Source organism: Diadema antillarum, unplaced genomic scaffold (genome assembly GCF_040938485.1).
Source record: "Diadema antillarum isolate AM-2024a unplaced genomic scaffold, OU_Dant_1.0 scf00000205, whole genome shotgun sequence".
Classification (NCBI taxonomy): Eukaryota; Metazoa; Echinodermata; class Echinoidea; order Diadematoida; family Diadematidae; genus Diadema; species Diadema antillarum.
Genome location: NW_027271094.1, coordinates 458,756 through 477,723, shown reverse-complemented (window position 1 = coordinate 477,723; position 18,968 = coordinate 458,756). Strand labels below are relative to the sequence as shown.

Below are 18,968 nucleotides of genomic sequence, written 5' to 3'. Positions count from 1 at the left end.
TCATCGATAGGTCGTGGGGCTATGGGGTGGAGGGAAGGGGGGGGGGGGTGACAGCAGTCAACTTGAAGGAAGAAAACCAGTGTACCACTACTGGTTGGTGGGGGTGGGAATCAGAATGCCTAGTACAGGCATGATTTTATTGACAGGATAGACTACCGTCCAGCATCATCATGATTATACGATTTGGAGTTTCAATTGTCAATATTTTTTTTTTCTCAAATGCAAAGAATAAATTCAGATATCTGCATCCTGCCTAGTACCTCCTTGGTACAACGGATTAATCATTGGGTGCGCTCTGACGACCACAGAACACTGGGCTACCATTAGGCAAAAGTTTGTTGGCATTTTGCCCACGTTTATCAGCATAAACAAAACATGCTGTGGTCACTACTAGTATATGCCCGCAATGTGAGTTTCGTAATAGCGATGACGTGCCTGTATTGATGACCAACGAAGGGGGGTTCGCAATTAGCCAATCAACGGCCAGTATTCTGTTGACGCCCCTGTGCTGTTTTGGCCGATGATCGTACGATCACACCCGTTGTATACACGTACACAGCACAGTCAAGTCAAAACAATTCGCCTCCCCATAATCCGTGTGTATGTCCTGCGATCCTGCGTGCAAGAAGCAACAGAGAAGCCGTTGAAACAGAGGAAAACCTAAACGTGTTTTACCGTAAGTTTTTCGTTTTGACAGGGGCAACGATATCATAAAGCATAAATGATTATGACGTCTCTAAATTGACTCTAGCTTACTTGAATGCCCCAGATTCGACCGTTCTTGCGTTCTAACCAGCGTCCGTCGAGGCCAGTAACTTAGGGCCTTGCTTTCAATGCTTGTCTACGGCTTCATTCTGGCTGTACAACTGTACTGTACGTGCGTGCAGAGGCCAGAGCATCGCGTTAAATTGCGTTCCGATCACAATCATAACAAGAAGTGCTAAACATATTGTATTAGTAAACATCCTCGTAATTCTTTTTTTTTTAACTAGTGCCTCTATCAAGAACAACACTTATCTCAAAAGTGACTGGAGCAGAAAGAACAATACATGTATTTCTATTAGTATTACTGTGTTTCTGCGTTCGGTTTTGGCCGCCCGGCCAAGGAATCCAGTCACGATCACCACAGTCCACACTGTGCACACGGCCCGGTCGGTGCAGTGCAGTGCTGGAGCGAGTTGTATATATATGTATTCCTCTCTTCATTTCCTGGGGCTGGAGTTGTGGAAGTGCCAAGTGGACTTATTGAAAATACTATTGTACTAGATAGGCCTAGGTAGAGTGAATGTAGCATTCGTAAATCAACTGAACTGATTGTATTTGTAGTACAGCTGCATTCATAACTTCGATGTGAGTTTACTTTTTAGATACAGCGATATAATCTGTCTGTAAGACTATTGAGTCTTTATCATTTTTTGGCTTTTACAGCTCTCATGAGGCATGAGGGGATTCCGTAAAGCCAGATGCAATCTCAGCAGAACATATAATATCCCCACTGAATGACCAAATACAGACCGATCTTTCGGTCAAAATCTTGCATCTAGACAGAAAAAATCTGTCTGTCTGGAAGAGTTTTTTTTTAACATTTTTTTTTTTTTACTCTTATGCCGTGGCTCTCCATTTGTATAGGAGGGGATTCTGTGAAGCTAGACATTAGTTTCTGTTGAACATATCTCCAACAACCAATCAGAAACAGAAATCAGAAAACAGACCAATCTTTCAGTCAAAATCTTGCAATGCGCTCATTAATATGCTACGCTACGCTGCAACCTAAACGCTGTGGTACTGGGTCTACAGCGCAGCATGCCCCATGATTCCATTTGCCACGCATGAATGTATTATGTCACAGGAGTAGCATTTAGATTTTGATTTTCTGAATTGGGTTTTTTTTCAATCCTTGAGCAGTCAAAGTAACATTTAGTGGAGGTTTTATTATACACTGTACAGTACTTAGCTGTATAAACTCCACTGTTGGCACGAGAATTTTATCCAGTGTTGATTTTTTTTTTTTTTTTTGGAGAAAAGGAAAGTATTTGTGACTAATTATCTTAATCACATTATGGCAGTGTGAAAAAAAAATAAACTTGTAATTTTTTTTACACTACTTTGTTCTTTCTTCTCATTGCAGATACTGGAAAGTGGAACTGCTACTTCTGTCTGTGTTCTCATATTGGCAAAAAAAAAAGTATCTGCTGAAGATTTTTCATTCTAGAGCTGCATTGCCGAAAAGTGTTAATACTTTGACTTTAGCAGCAAAGTGAAAATACACATTGATGTGTATCGGCTGCCATGGAGATTAGCAAGCCAATTTTGGTGGGCAGGCTAGTCATCCGCAGGCATGGAAGAAAGTGCTCTCCTGCCAGCTCCTTCAGTCAACCTTGTAGGCGCTGTTGCAGGGCCAGGCAAAAGTCGAGTAGAGCAGCCCTGTTGTCAAGCGTGGCATACATGACCGCAGGCAGCAGCAATATTCATCCATCTTGCAAGCATGTTGTGTACATGCCAGCCAGGCACCATTCGTCAAAGCAGACGCACAAAGTCGCAAGGAAGGCAGGCGCTATGGCTGCATCATCGCCGTGGTCTACCATCTACCAAGCTGTGGAGGTGGCGAGCACTTCAGTCCAGAAGAACGTCATGGAGAGAGTCGTCAGCCCACTGCTGTCATATCGTCTCCAGGCAACTCCAAAGTTGGCCTCCAAACACAGTGATGTCCTCAGCAATGGGACTGTCATGCAGAACAAGCATGACGAGATTTTGCCAAAGACAAGTGACAAGCAATCATCAGAAAATGTGCACGTAAGTGATAGAGCTCCAGCTGGGAAGGAAGAACTGAAAGAGGGAACAATTGTAGAATTCCGTTCTTCTGAGTTGGGTGCGAAGCCAGTTAGTTACTGGATACAGATGCCTTCATTCAAAAAGATTACTTCAGTGAGTGCACTGACAGAATTGGGACAATCTGCCACAGGAATGCTACGGAGGAGAAGAAAATGTGAAAATGCCACACCTGGAATCTCCGATGAGCAATTACATAGTGAAGATTCGAAAGCGGGTATGTATCCAAAAACAGAAATCAGCCATACTGATACAATGTCAACGAATGAGGCAGCAGCTGTTAATGATCATACGCTCGACGCAAGCGCTTCTTTTCATCCTCAAGAACAGCGACATACATGTAAGCCAGAAAGTTATGAAGCTACCTCATCATATTCAAATCACATGCCATCAGCAGCTGACCTGGTTGGTAGACTTCCTTCAGTTTCCTCCACCATCTTGAAGAGATTCGGTGTGGCACCATCTTCAACTTCCAGCACGAGTGACGCATCCGTGCAGAACACAAAGGATCACCATGCCGCGAAAGTCGAGAATGGCAACAGCGACAATCTCAAAGATGGTCCAGGTAACCGTGAGAACAAGACATCCTTGCAATCAGTAGAAGTGCTCAACGAAAGAAATGATGATCATACAGGAAGCGATGTGGCTGGTTCAACACAGCCTCCCAGCACGGCTTCTTACATCTACAACAATTACAACCTCAAGTACATCCAGGTGAATTTGTTCAAGTCACCCGTCAGTCTCTTTCGTGCTGTGGGAAGGAGGAAAGAGAAACCTGTATTACCGGTATCTCCCACTTCCATCGAAGAGAGCTCCACAACATTTTTTGATTCCGATGTTCCGCTGGTTGAGATGACGGAGGCATTGAACGGCAGCAACACCAACCCAACAAGTGGGAAGAGCTCCGCTGTAGGAAACCAAGGAGCTGTGGTGGCTAAGAGCAGGAAGAATGCAGAGATTGCTGACAAGTTTAAAGAAACCAAGGCCAAACAGAGGGCTGATGAGGAGGACACTACAGCCAAGAAGACCAGACCAGTGAGTACCTTTTTTAGTTGTCTCAGTAAATTAGACCATTGACATCACAGTGTAGCAGACTCAAATAAAGATGTTTGATATAAAAGTTTGTGTCAAATTCTGAAGCCAAATATTGGATCAATGGTATTTGATTATTGAGACATACTTTTATCTACTAATGCTTTTCATTTTTGATTGCTTATCATGGTCCTAATATTTGTTTGATTTTGCTCACAGTATGCATTCTGTTTTTCTCTTTCTACTGCTGAACTTCTTTTCTCGTGTAAATCTTCAAGAACAATACTGTACAGAAGTAGACAATCACATGATATCAAAGTCAGTGCAATTTCATAGATATAATCTTGCCACCGTACACATTGACACTCCACAGGTGATCTCCAAAGCTAACATTGATGCCCGCACACGGTCACTGGCCGTTGGTCTGAGCCTGGCCAACTCCACTTCCTCCCGTGTGCTGACCCTGCAGCGGCTGTGCAACCACCTGATCCAGTACCCAGAGTCCAGGCAGGTGGCAGTCCAGGAGAGGCTCATCCCAACCCTGCTCAAGCTGAAACAGAGGACCAAGGACATGACGCTGCTAGCTCAGATCCACCAGACCCTGGCTCAGGTGGGCTATGCCCCTGCCGTGTCAGGGCGGGGTGTGCGTATCCTGTCGGTGGATGGGGGTGGGTCGAGGTAAGTTTGAAGAAAGCTCCAATTACTCCAAGCCAACATTTGAGTGCATGATGATAAAAGTTTGAATTGTGTAGGTATGATGAAATTTTTCATTTTGTTTTTTTTCCCCCCCCCCCCCCCATATTGAAGTCTGAAAATACAGTGCATTTGCATTGCAGCTTTGAAATAATCATGAAGCACAAACCTGCTAAAGCACAACTGAATAAAGCAAGAATTAATGTTCAAAGCATGTCAATATGCAAGTGAATTTCTTTAACAGTGATACTTGATGAACTGAATCGAATCAGATTCTTTATATCTGCAGTTACATTGACAAGCAAGATTTTAGCATTACTACTTTCCTCATCATTGCTCAAATGTATATGCCTGTAGATATATACAATTCATTATTTTGATAATTACTATATTTACAATTCATGATGTGTGTAATTTCACTAAGCTCTCTTTAGAGTGTATAGCCAGGAGATGGTCTCTGTTATCAATCCAAATTCTTGAAGTATATTTTCATCTTTGCCAACGTTGCCTTGTAGGGGGATCATTGCCATTGAACTTCTGCGGGAGCTGGAGAGGCGTTCGGGCCAGCCCATCCATCAGCTGTTTGACTACATCATCGGGGTCAGCTCAGGGGCAGTACTGGTGTACCTCCTGTCCTATGCCAGGGCATCACTGGATACTTGTGAGGAACTCTTCAAGACGATGAGTGTGGAAGTCTTCAAGAGGAACTCTCTGCTTGGCACCAGCAAGCTCTTCTTCAGCCACGCCTACTACGATACAGATGCGTGGATGAAGATTCTAAGGTATTGTAGACAGAAAACATCAATCATACTGTATTAGTGACCATTGCTTTTGGCACTTTGTGTTCTTTTGGCTATACTCTAGTTAGGGCATTTTAGAGAATTTCTGGACCATCTGTGAAAAAATTGCTTACCAATAGCTTTCTTCACCAATGTGTTCACTAAGGTGTCTACTAACACCTCTCAATTAGTTCCAACCCAAATCCTTGTGGAAAATTCTGGGGAGCCAATCAAAATCGAGCACCCGGAGGGGGGCGGGGCAGAAATGGAAAAATATATATTTTTTCCAATATAAGCGTGTGAGATGTCTAATTAGGGGTTTCTGGGGGTGCAGAATCGATTCCCACAATTAGTTTTGAGTATAAACAACTCTCTAACCGTGAAATAGGCCACGCCTCCTTTTTGCCCCCGCTGAAATACGTAAATATTGGTATTTTCATACGTATCTTATTGGGTTTATATAGTAGGTTTTTAAGGTGCACTGAAAATATTTGTGTGCGATGGGAAGTAGTTGTTCCCATTTCCCTTATATCCATAACACCAAATATAATCATATTACTGTAAACAGGCTTTACTTATTAAATGTTTGATTCTCAATAATTTCGAACCAACATCCTTGTGGGGGAAAAAAAACCCAAAACTGTGGAGCCAGTTAAACCTATTAAAGCAACAAAAGGGTGGGGGTGACAATCAATAGGAAGATTTTTTTTCCAGTATTAGTTTGTGAGATGTCCAATTAAAGTTTCTAGGGGTGCTGAAAGGATTCGAAACATAAGTTTTGCGTAAAAAATACTACCTGACCATTAAAATAGGCCACGCCTACTTTTTGCACCCGCTGAATCATGTATTATTGGTATTTCATACGTACATCAGTGGGTTATTCAGTGAGTTTTTTAGAACACTGAATTGAGTTCTATTATTGAATTTGAGCTGTATCAACTCTAAAAATAGTGAGCAAAAAATACTGCAACATATACCGTTAACTGTGCAATCCACTTCTCTTACTTCCATTATGCCACATTTAAATCTGGCACAACAGAACTGTATTGAAACCTTGGTACTTTATCCTACTCCCCAACATCTCCCTTACTGCCCCCATCAGCTGTTTGGTTGATGTTCTGACAAGAGTTACCATGCCATTTGCCGCAAACAGAAATGCATAACTCCTTGCTTTTACAACTGCACTTCAGTGCGCTACAGTCCCTTCACAGTTTGCAGCTCACAAACTTCCGAAAATAGTCCTTTGCGATGGCGTTTGTTGAAGGGACCTGTGCGTAACCTTGGTCCTCAAGCTTCCATCCATACTCCAAGACATCCAATGATGGAGTTTGCAACATTAGCCAACCTCTGGTTTGGAGATAAGCTCGTAGAGGATGCTCTGCTGCAGCTTCTGTTGTCAGGTTTGATGCGCTCATCAGCAGCCCGCTTGCTGAAGATGTCAAATCTCAAGCCTCCAAGTCTTTCGGGTGGTTTTCCATGGAACATGAGCTTAAATAATACACAGCCGGTTTTAATGATATCATCTTTCTTGCCTCGGATGTCCAGAAACACATCCATGGCCCTTTCCGCCTTGTCAGTCTCTCAGAGCTTGTTTACCAAAGTTGATTTGCGAACCCAGAAATCGCTGACACTGTATTGCAGCCAGAGAAGCTGTGCAAGAGTTCAAGATCAAACACTTTCGGTATCTCTCTGGAAGGGCCTCCCTGATCTTTGCGATACTACAAGATGTTTCTTTTGCTCTTGTGAGGAAGATGGGGTGAATCAGCAAAACCATGATATCGGTGTCCTCCGCCCTTACCTAAACAGGAGAATATTTTGCCTAATCTAGATATATTCCCGGACTATAGCAGTGTCTGCATCATCGTGGCATTGCCGTACACTGATCCCATTTCTACTGAATTTCTCAGCAAGCAGCAGAATGAGCCGGGGCTTGTTGCTCTTGTTGTGGATAAACTTTTCTCTTGGAACGAGGCTTTGATGTCTGGGCGAAAGGGAATGTCACATCGTGCATTCTTTGTTCGTCTCATGTGATCATTGTCCTTAGCAGAGCTGCCGTATCTACCAAAGACTACAGTGATTGGAGAAACTGGCTCCCCATGGACTTCAAAAACAGAAGGTAGCTCTCGGAAATGCCCTTCCAGGATAGGTCAGCCTCCCGCTTGACGTTGTGCAGTATAGTCATCCACCATCAATAAACAGACTCATGCAGGGGGTTCGTTCAACGCTTTCCACAAATGCTTTCAGAAATCTTGCTTGGGCAGCATTGTCTGGATTTCGCAACTTCTAGTCTTTGTCAAATAGAGACATTGGTGTTGGAGTCAACTCAAATGACAGACCTTCGGTCTTGACTTCACGCAAACTGATGATTAGACGGTTGAAGAGCTTGAATGAGTCAATAACCAGCTTCTTTCCATTGGCTTTGGGTCCACTTCTAAGGCTCTCTAATGACTTCACCTTTTGCTTTAGTTTCAATTGAATCCAGAACCGTTCGTCCATTCATCTTGGCCAGCATGGCTCTGCCAACCTCCTCTGCCTGATCAGCGTTGACTGGGTCCTCTGGAGTGCTGCTGAATCCTGTTATAAAGGATACTAGGGTCTTCTTGTCCCATGTTGCATCGAAGAGGTCGATCTCCTCCAACCATCCGAAAATGGCGTTGACAGCATCTTCGTCATTCTTCATCTGGGCTCTTGTGACGTGCGTGTGGTCAGGTACCTCACGCTTGTTCATACCTTGTTCAAGTTCCTGGTAAATGCATGAGAAGTGGTTTAGCGTCTTAACCCAACACCTGTGAGGAGATTCATTCCGGAAGCGTCCTCTGTTAAGACTGTTTGAGGATTTGGCCTCACCCATGAGTGTGGTTTCCATCGTGATTTTAGTCCATGTACCTGACCGCTCATGGTCTGAGAAACTGACTGCATGGTTTCCATACAAAGTGAATTTGGTAAGAGCTTTATACCAAATTCACTGTGTATGGAAACCATGCACCCTAGCAAGACTTCTGTGGAACCCGTAGAATAAACCCCTGCACGAGTCTGGTGACGGATGGTGGATGGCTCTTGCGCAACGTCAAATGGGAAGCTAACCTCACCTGCTAAGGGCATTAATTGCCAAGAGATACCTCCATTTTTTAAGTCCATGGGGAGCCAGTTTCTCCAAATCAATGTGGTCTCTGACGGATACGGCAGCACCACTAAGGGCCTTGATCACCGGAGACGAACGAAGAATGCTTGATGTGACATTTTGATTCGCCCAGACATTAGAAGCCTCGTTCCAAGAGAAAAGCAAGAGCAACAAGGCCCATTTTATTCTGGTGCTTGCTGAGACATTCAGTAGAAATGAGATCAGTGTACAGCAATACCATGATGATACAGACACTGCTACAGTCCGGGCAGCTCTAGATGAGGCAAAAGATTATACTGTTGAGGTGAGGGCTGGGGACACCGACATCATCTTTTTGCTGATTCACTCTGTCTTCCTCACAAGCGCCAAGGAAACATCTTATGATTATAATCCCAAAGATAAGGGAGGCCCTCCCAGAGAGATACCGGAAGTGTTTGATCTTGAATTCTTGCACAGCTTTTCCGGCTGCGATACAGTGTCAGCAATTTCTGGGTTCAGCAAATCAACTTTGGTAAACAAGCTCTGCGAGACTGACAAGGCGGAAAGGGCCATGGATGCGTCTCTGGATATCCGAGGCAAGAAAGATGATATCATTAAAACCGGCTGTGTATTATTTAAGCTCATGTTCCATGGAAGATCACCCAACAGACTTTGGAGACTTGAGATTTGACGTCTTCAGCAAGCGGGCTGCTGCTGGGAGCATCAAAACTGAGAAATTACATGTCCCCGACAACATAAGCTGCAGAGCAGCATCCTCTACAAACTTATCTCCAAACCAGAGATTGGCTAATGTTGCAAACTCCATCATTGGATGTCTTGGAGTATGGATGGAAGCTTGAGGACCAAGGTTACGCACCGGTCCCTTCAACAGACCCATCGCAAAGGACTATTCTCTGAAGTTTGTCAGCTGTAACTGTGAGGGGGACTGTAGCACACAGTCGCCGGCCCTCAGTTGTAAAAAGCAAGTTGTATAATAAAAAGTAAGGAGTCAAGTGTATTTCTTTTTGCGGCAAATGTCGTGGTAGCTGTTGCCAGAACATCGACCAAACAGCTGATGGGAGCAGCGAGGGAGATGTCTGTGAGTAGGATAATGTACCAAGGTTTCAATATTGAGATATATTTCTGTTGGATTTAAATGGGCATACGGGAAGTAAAAGAAGAGGGAACGACTACTTTTGTTATTTTGCACACTTATGTTTCAGTGTTTTGCCAACTGTTTTTAGAGGAGGTGTAGCTCAAATTAAGTGATGATAGAACTCAATGCAGCATTCTAACCAACTCACTACATAAACCTACCGAGATGCGTATAGATTAAAATACCAATAATACATGATTCGGCGGGTGCAAAAAGTAGGTGTGGCCTATTTTAATGATCAGGTAGTAGTTTTAACTCAAAACTAATGTTTCGAATCCATTCAGTACCCCCAGAAACCCCTAATTGGACATCTCACACGATAATACTGGCAAAAAAAAAAAATCTTCCCATTGTTTGACAACCCCTCCCATTCTGTTGCATAGATTTAACTGGCTCTACAGTTGTTGTTGTTGTTGATTTTTTTCCACGAGGATGTTGGTTCAAAACTATTGAGAATCAAACATTTAATAAGTATACACAGCAGTAATATGATTATATTTGGTGTTATGGATATAAGAGAAATGGTAACGACTACTTCCCATCGCACACAAGTGTTTTCAGTGCACCCTAAAAACCCATTATATAAACCTAATAAGATAAGTATAAAAATACCAATATTTACGTATTTCGGTGGGGGCAAAAAGGAGACGTGGCCTATTTCACGGTCAGAGAGTTGTTTGTACTCAAAACTAATTGTGGGAATCGATTCTGCACCCCCAGAAATCATCTCACTCGCTTATATTGGAAAAAAATATATATTTTTCCATTTCTGCCCCGCCCCCCTCCGGGTGCTCGATTTTGATTGGCTCCCCAGAATTTTCCACAAGGATTTGGGTTGGAACTAATTGAGAGGTGTTAGTAGACACCTTAGTGAACACATTGGTGAAGAAAGCTATTGGTAAGCAATTTTTTCACAGATGGTCCAGAAATTTTCTAAAATGCCCTAACTACTCATTGATTTTGAATTTTCATGCATACTTTTGGACTGAATGTTCAGATTGTCACTGCAGGGTTCACACCAAAGAGCATGTGAATCATTAACTTACTTTGTTCAGTTTTCTTTTAATGCATTGCTCTATTAACCCATGTTCTCCTAAATGATACACTTTTATGCTAAAGTGACTAATATCCCCCCCCAAAAAAAAAAAAATAAATAAATAAATAAATAAATAAATAAATAAATAATAATAATAATAATAATAAATAGATAATGAGTTAGTTGGGTGATGACATCAGGAAAGGATAGTTGATCAGAAACACACTACATTGCAGTATTAATGCTTGAACAAACATACTTCACTTTCAGACTTGCACAATAAAGGTGTATCTTCCAATATCTACACTACTACAAATTGTAACTTAATGCCTTTTATGCATTTTGGACCTTTCTGATTTGAAATGATCATTAGTATTCTGACAAGGCAAAAAAAAAAGTGAATTGCAGTTGACCTTAGTAAGTACACTTCTGTTTAATATTAGGGAAAAAAAATATCCATGACCAGAATTCTGTCGTTGTCTGATGGCATTGTTGTATGCACTGGCAGTATTTGATTTGTTTGTACAATATAATCTTTCTGCAAGATAGAGCTCTTTGCATGAAAAATGTTATTAAAAGTTGTTGACGTTTAACCTGATGAAGTGCCAGGTGTGCAGATTAGCACACTTGTGTATCTCCAAGCAATATTGCATACTAACCATCCAAAGTCGCAATGTGGTATAACTTATGAATCATACATTGAAGGCATCAAAGTCACACTTTGTACCTGTATATCTTCTTCTTGCAGAGATCACATGCAAGGTGTGGGGCAGAGCCCAGGTATTGAGATGTCTCAGGACCCAACGTGTCCAAAGGTACAGTGCAGTGCAAATAAGATAATGGCTATGAGTATATATTTGCCAATACATCACTGTATCTTGTACAGTGAACTCTTCTGTAGAGTGGTAAAAGTTTAGTGGTAATAATGGTGGTTTCTTATGTTACTACATCTGGAGAGTGGAATTCATAGCGATTAATTGGTATTAAAAGAGGTGCAATAAAAGAAACTCTGTTGTGGTCAATATGTGTAAAGATCAGATTAAAGATTTTATACCATGGCTTTGCATACATACTCAAGACTACTGTTTGAATATTTGATAGAGAACCTTGCCAGATGATATACCAATAAACAGTTAAATAAGCAGTGGAATGGCTATTTTACTAGTTGTCTGATTTGTTAAGTTTTCCCTTATTTTCTTGTCCAGAATCTTTACTTTCATGAATATACAGTAGCACAAAACTTTCAGTAGAGTTTAGCTTTTGCAACAATAGCATTATTGATATTGCTGATTGTTAGGCTTTACCTAAAATGTCTCCTGTTTGTACTCCTCGTCATGTTTCCCCAAAAGAAACACACACCATCTTTCCTCTTTAGTTGGTGGATGCTGAAAATACTTGGCCAGTAACATTAACCCATTGAAGACGAGTCATGAGAATACTTGTGCAGGTGTCGGGAAATGTGTGTTATAGCAAAATAAGTCCATCCTCAACGGGTTAAGGGGGTATTTTTTCTACACCTGAATTTTCCTTTCTGTCCCTGACGTTGGTGAGGCCAAGATGTTGTGATTGATCCAAATGTATGCCTGCTGATACATGTAGGTGGCAGCTGTGGCAACGCTGATGAACGCTGGAGTCGTGAAGAACTTCCTGTTTCGCAACTACAACCCACCAGCCAACACCTCGTCCTTCTACCAGGGGTCCTGCAAGTACCGGTTGTGTGAGGGGCTGAGGGCGTCCTCCGCCGCACCAGGCTACTTTGAGGAATACAAGCTGGATGACTTTGTCTTTCAGGTTAGGAGAGCATTGATGAGTGATGATTTTACAGTGTGAGAGATTCTGGCATTATTACATGAAAATATTGTTTAGTTTTGGTCTGTGGTTATTTTATTTTATTACCTGGAATCTATCCGTGTAGATGCTTCATTCATGGGGAATAGCATACATGGTACATACCATCTCAGGTTGTTTTCCCCCTTCAAAACAGAATGTATGTTTACGACTACCTGTAGAATATTGCCTATAAAGTAATGTTCTGTTTTGAGCTTACAGTGGGTTGTTGTTGTTGTTTTTTTTTATTAACTTTCATGTATTTTTGGCCAGGACAAAGTAATCTGTTATTTGTATAAAGTTAGTTTTAAGCTCATAATGTATCAAATCAATTCATTGTAATTATGAGAAAGATGTGTTTACTTTGTGGCTGAGAAAATAGTATGATGAGTTCATTTTCTCAAAATCATATTCTAATAATTTTGCAGTAGCATGTGGACTTATGTTTTCATCGGAATTATTATTATTTTTTTACATGTTTGACAGGATGGTGGTGTCCTGACCAACAATCCCAGTGCCCTGGGTATCCATGAGAGTAAGCTGCTGTGGCCGGACACTCCCGTCCAGTGTCTCGTATCCCTGGGTACCGGTCGCTATGACCCGGTGGAGGAGGGTGTGGAGTCTTCTGAGTACAGCAGCCTGAAGAAGAAACTCTACCAGTTCATGATCAGTGCTACTGACACAGAAGGTGAGTTTTAGGTTTACGGCCAACACTCACACACTGACTTTCAGCTTTGCAAGGTTTCAGTATTCGAGTTCATATATATTTTCTCAGAATTCATTGTGGCACACGTTGATAGTCCAATTTAGGATGTATTATTTACCAGTCTGTTGATCCAAAAATGATGAATGTGTGCCTGTTGGTCGGTGTATTATATTGCAAATATGTTTTTACCTCCGCCAAGGGAGGAAGTTCTGTTTTCGTTACCGTTGGTTTGTTTGTTTGTTCGTTAGTTAGTTAGTTAGTTAGTTGGTTACTTTGTCTGTGTGCAAAATAACTCGAAAAGTAGTGAACGGATTGGGATGAAACTTGTAGGAAAGATTGAGAATGACACAAGTAACAAACGATTAACTTTTGGTAGTGATGTGAGAATTTGGGGGGAATTTATGAAGGATTTTTGATGTTTTGGCAGGTAGGGTCAATGAACTTGAGAGTTTAGGCTGCGCGTATTTGAGGTTTGCATGCGCGCACTAAAGTGCGTGCTCTAGTTTCTGCTAGGGCGGGGCGCGCTGTGCAGCTGAGGGTTTATGACATAAAGGCTTCTATATTGGGAAATGGGGCGACTTTCAGCACACAATGCTATACGTATGGGTGGAAATCACTGATATCTCTATGGAAGAACAAGAACAAGATCAGTGGCGGAAATGAGCTGCATGCTTGGCGGAGGTCTGCGCTCTCAGAGTGCTTCTCTAGTTTGTATCTGTAATTATTTGTAAATAAAATCACTTCTAAGACACGGCACACCTTTGCCTTTGCCATAACTGCTCCTCTCCCTCACAAAAAAAGGAAAAATCACAGATACATACATAGTAACCCACACAATACCAAAGACAGCAACTTGAATATGAATGGATGGCTTTCTTGTAGTCAATTGTCACAAAGTTTGTTCCGTCAAATTTTTGGTCATACCAGAGGTTTACTTACATGTGTCATAATTTGGGTAAATCTTGAGGCACCTTGGCGTAATCTTCACACCTGTCAACGCAACATGATAGGCATGCTCCTAAGTTGCAATAGTGTCAGTGTTCTGAATTGCAGTTACACAAGCCATGAAGTGAAAGCACGATGCAGCCCGACTTATGTTTGTTTTAATCACCTCCTTGCCTACAGCGGTGCACACAACCCTCCAGGACCTTCTCCCACAGGGGTCCTACTTCCGATTCAACCCCCTGCTGTCCGAGGACTTCCTCCTAGATGAGAACCGGCCGGAGAAGATTGACCAGCTTCAGGAGGAGGCCCAGGAGTACGTGTCCTTCAACGAGCTACGCCTCATGCAGGCAGCCGGCGTGCTGACTAGGGAGAAATCTCACCTACAGAGGGCGACAGACTGGCTCAAAGAGAAGAAAGACATGTACCAATAGGTGTGTACTGCAACAGCTCATTTGTTTATCAGTCTCCATCAAGGCCATTTCAGTGTTTTGCTATATTTGCAAATGACAGGTGCAGCAGATCAGGCTGCTGAAATGGATTAGGAGAAATTGGACATGTGCTTGCCATGTCCGGGGATGAGGCATATGAGGATGTACATGTAGCTGACCATCAGTGTTCATTTCTTTTCACCGTGAGATAAGGTACTCATCATTGTAGGTGTTCCAAAATTGTATCCAAAGTGAAACTTGTCGAGTATTTAGCCTGACATGGTGTTCTACATTGTACCTGTTTCTCAATCTTCTTGAAGAAAAGGAAGAATTGTTGAGAGTATGCGCTGCATCAAAGTGGTAATATGCAATATGGTGAAAGGCACATTGAAACGGGATGTGAGTGTCTTGCTAAGAATCCTGTATGTGTGACTTTAAGCTGTAAGTTGTCTTAGATCAAACTTGCCCCATCTCAATGCTGCTAAATCTTATATTGTGAATGTTTCCAAACTCCACACTACTCTCTCCTCCCAGCAAACTGCCTCTAACGTGTGTATCGGCACTGGAGTTGTGGAAATGTGTACTCTTATGCTGCGCAGATATGAACTTGCTGAACTGTGTGAAAAACAGTGGACATTATGTCATTGCCAAAGCAGCTGCTGTATGATTTCACAAGAAACTGAAAAAGTAAAAATATACATTGTCAACTTTACCTTACGATGTCAGAAATACGCTGCTTGGTTTCATCAGCATAGATGACATTATGATGATTTTATTTTTTCTCTATCTACTCTGACAATCATTTCACCATGTCTCTTTGGTACACTGTAGTATGATATTCTCAGCCAATCAGATGCAAGGATTTCAATAGCTTGTAACAGTTTGTCAGAAAAATATCTGACCAAAATGCTTCATGAAATGCCCCCCAGAATACATATACCTTATATGGCTTCTATTTGTTTGAGGTTACATCACTTTGTGTTTCTTTTTGTCTCTTCTATGGTGATTTTCACTAAGGTGACTATCGTACCGGAATTGAACTACCCAAACAGTATACCAGCAGCTTGATGCAAATCCTGTTTGATTGAGAATAGCATACACTGTAGGAAGAACACAGCTGTGGGGAGGGGGATACTTTATAAGCTGCAATAGGAGAAACAAATGTGTGATATTGAGGAAAGGTGTACTAACCATGAGTATCTCTTTTAAACAAGACTTTCATTCTGTCTAAAAGTCGCAGAAGGCAGTCACTAAATCTTACTTCCAGTGTGCAATCCATTCTTTAGAAGGATGATTCCCTCCATGTGTACTTGTATGACCTTGCTTTGAGCTAGCTTTGTTTACGAGTGTGTTCTTAAAGTGCAACTCAGCGGATCATACTTCCGTTTTCCATTTGTAGTCCTCCACAGGCATTGCTTCATTTGATGAAGGTTTCTTTTGGAAAGGATGATAGTGGCCACTCTCCTTTCTTGAGTTACTGTCAGTGTTCGACATTTTATTCCCTCATTTTAATCTGGGACATCTTCACAAAGTTAAATATAATCATGCAGCCCCATTATGACGTAAACATGGCATTGTGATTTTACAATTCATTGTACAACGTAATGTATATGTTATTACTTAGTAAAACATCCACCCTTACCATATTGGAGTTTTACAGTTTTAAACTAGAAGAATAAAGTCAAAATTGAATTATTTCCTTCTTTCTTTTTCTTCAAATACATCCATACAATGATCATCACTACATCTGACTTTGTGTGTGATTGATTAACATGCTGTTATTGTTTTTGACTGCATTAAAGTACTGTAAAACATCATATATTCGCGGCATGAATTTTTCGCGAATTGGAGCAGACAGCCTTTTTCGTGGCATGAAATTTTCGCAAATTGCCACTGGCGTTCAATGCATATAGTGTAAACAAGGACTTTCGCATGCATTTTAATTTCGCAAATCTTGGCGTTCGCGAAATTTGAGAAATTAAAGTGCACGCGAAAATCCCTAGTTTTACAGTAACATGTATTGCTACATTTTGTGAGCACTTCTGTAGAATGTTCAAATATTTGAGAAGTGTGTGCACACTTTGCGTACGGGTTCCAGTCCTGACAGAGGCTATATCTGGTTTGGCCTGACTTATCACTGATAGTGATTAATTACCAGTCTGTTGAAATCGTCTCAGGGAGGCACACAATCACACTGGGTGTAATAGTTTACAGTATATTTGTTTCACTTATCCAGCATTAAGACTTGTACCAGTTGGATGTGTACCTGGTATTTTTTTTTTTTTTTTGGGGGGGGGGGGTTATGTATAAAATTTGTTACTTCAGCTAGTACAATATGCTCTACAGCAGTATTTTTTTTTCTTTTCAAATCATATCTCTGTTCATACTGTATTCTTGTTTGTATGTCATCGGTGAGTTGAGATGCAAACTTGTAACACGCAGGAATTGAGGCAGTACCTACATGTAGTGTTCCAGTTGCAGTGTGCAAATGTACTTTGATAGCAGGCATTTATGAAAAAAAGAAAACGCCTTAAAAGGAACATACTATAGAACAAATATGATAGTCCCTATTATGCCTATAGCAGTTGCAAAGGACAAGAATTACGTAAAATTGTGGTTGATGTAAGTAAGGCATTTCATTGTATATCTTTGTATTCCTACCTCGAACATACGTGTATCTCATTGTAAAGTGTGACAATACTGGTGAAATGTTGATGAAAAATGCATATACATCATTGGGTCAGAATTTTATATTGCACTGCTTATCCCAGATTATCAGTTTGTTGTTCTAGCATTAGCTAAAAGATACTGGATAATGCAAGTCTTAAGCATGCATTCCAGTAAAAAATAGGTCAAACATGCCAGTCATAGAACAATGCCCATTGCTCCTTGATGAGAGGTGTGTAGCAACATGTACAACATGTATGTGAATTTTGTTTATGAATGTCTGCCTGCTCAGTTTAAAACATGATAATCTATGTTTTGTATATTGATGTGTGCTGCTAGAATCAGACCAGACAAAGAAATGGTAAACTGACCAGTGACTGTGATGAAGGCTTGTTTGACGAGCAAGTGCAATGTACAGGTGCATGTAATATTCAGGACTGTATTTTAATGCTCTGATAACATTTTTAATTCACAAACGTCTTTGATCAAACAATTAAACGAGGGATGTGATACACTGTTGTCTCGTAGACTAAAAAATGTCAATCACGAAAGGCTGCAGCAGTATGGCTATTTGTCACAATTCTCCATCTGACTTTAGTTGCCTCAGCAGTTTTAAATCCTGATATGATAATTCCCCCTAAAATACTAATTTGCCAAGTTGTGTATATGATGCCGTAAGCAGCCAAGTTTTGTGCTTGTTTCAGAGTAGAACTTATCTCCCAACTATGGTCAAACATCATTGGCATCCCTATACTGTTACTTACTGAGATAGAGAATGTTTGAATGCATACTGCCAAGCAATGGTACTGATCTTGAAGGGTTGGGGCATAGATTTGGTGGTCAAATGTTGTTTGTTTGTTGCTATTTTTTTGATCAAGTGTTATCTCCTTCCAGGTTTGGAATATTGGTCTTTGTGGTTATTCTCTGTGTCTTTGTGTACTTTTGTGTAATAATAGCACCATTTCTGTAGACAGAAGGAATAGAATCTGCAACAGAGAAACCAAAGACCATGAGAAGTCCATGGACATCGAGCTCGGGAAGTTTGTGCAGTGTCACAATTTTCTGTTTTTAACATGAGGTGTGCATCACAATAATGTGTCCACTCAGGAGATTTTCAGTGTAGGTCTCTGAGGACAAGTTGCTCCTTGCCTAGTGTGAAATGGGGCCAAACATTACTCAGAAGTAGAGGTGAATAAACTGTATTTCATACAGCATACCTTAGCCACTTGTTTTTATCAAGCATGTCATACAGTTGCAATCTTCGTGTAAGTCACCATGACAGAACTCCAGCATCAATTTGATATCAGCTATGAGTAGTAAAGGACTGTTGGCATGATGGCTTCAGTTATTATGACTTAAAACCATTGTCTCTTCACTAAACAGGGCTAAGGATTCCAAAGTTTTGAAGATGAAGTAAATATGCTTGATACCAAACCAGCAAAATAAAGGCAAGGTGTTTGTAAAAGCGTTTGAGAATGTTCCATCAAAAGGGCATGTGAAAGTTCGCATGTGCATCTAATGACATCAGTTCACACTGGAAGAAGTTGATACCGAGATAACTTGTATTTACAAAGTTGCACAAACCAGGAACAGTAGATACCTGGCGGGTTGTAACATGAGTACATCTTCTGATTTGAATAGAATACAACTCTTGGAAGAAGGATGGTATACCAAAACATCAAATTGCACAACTGTGGAAGATGAGGGGGCCATATTACAGAGAGATATGCAAATTTTTTACATTGTTATCCCCGTTATTACTGTGACAGC

The 18,968-nt window shown here is 41.2% G+C and overlaps 1 protein-coding gene across 1 annotated transcript; it reads left to right on the top strand.

The window, feature by feature from the left end:
- The first annotated feature begins 2,812 nt into the window (after window positions 1-2,812).
- On the top strand, window positions 2,813-14,542 carry LOC139723989 (calcium-independent phospholipase A2-gamma-like). The gene is made up of 7 exons (XM_071635187.1): window positions 2,813-3,864; window positions 4,235-4,539; window positions 5,070-5,336; window positions 11,374-11,440; window positions 12,225-12,416; window positions 12,939-13,140; window positions 14,284-14,542. Exons 1-7 carry the CDS (start codon window positions 2,899-2,901, stop codon window positions 14,532-14,534), a joined length of 2,250 nt encoding a protein of 749 aa, XP_071491288.1. The 5' UTR covers window positions 2,813-2,898; the 3' UTR covers window positions 14,535-14,542.
- Window positions 14,543-18,968: the final 4,426 nt, after the last annotated feature.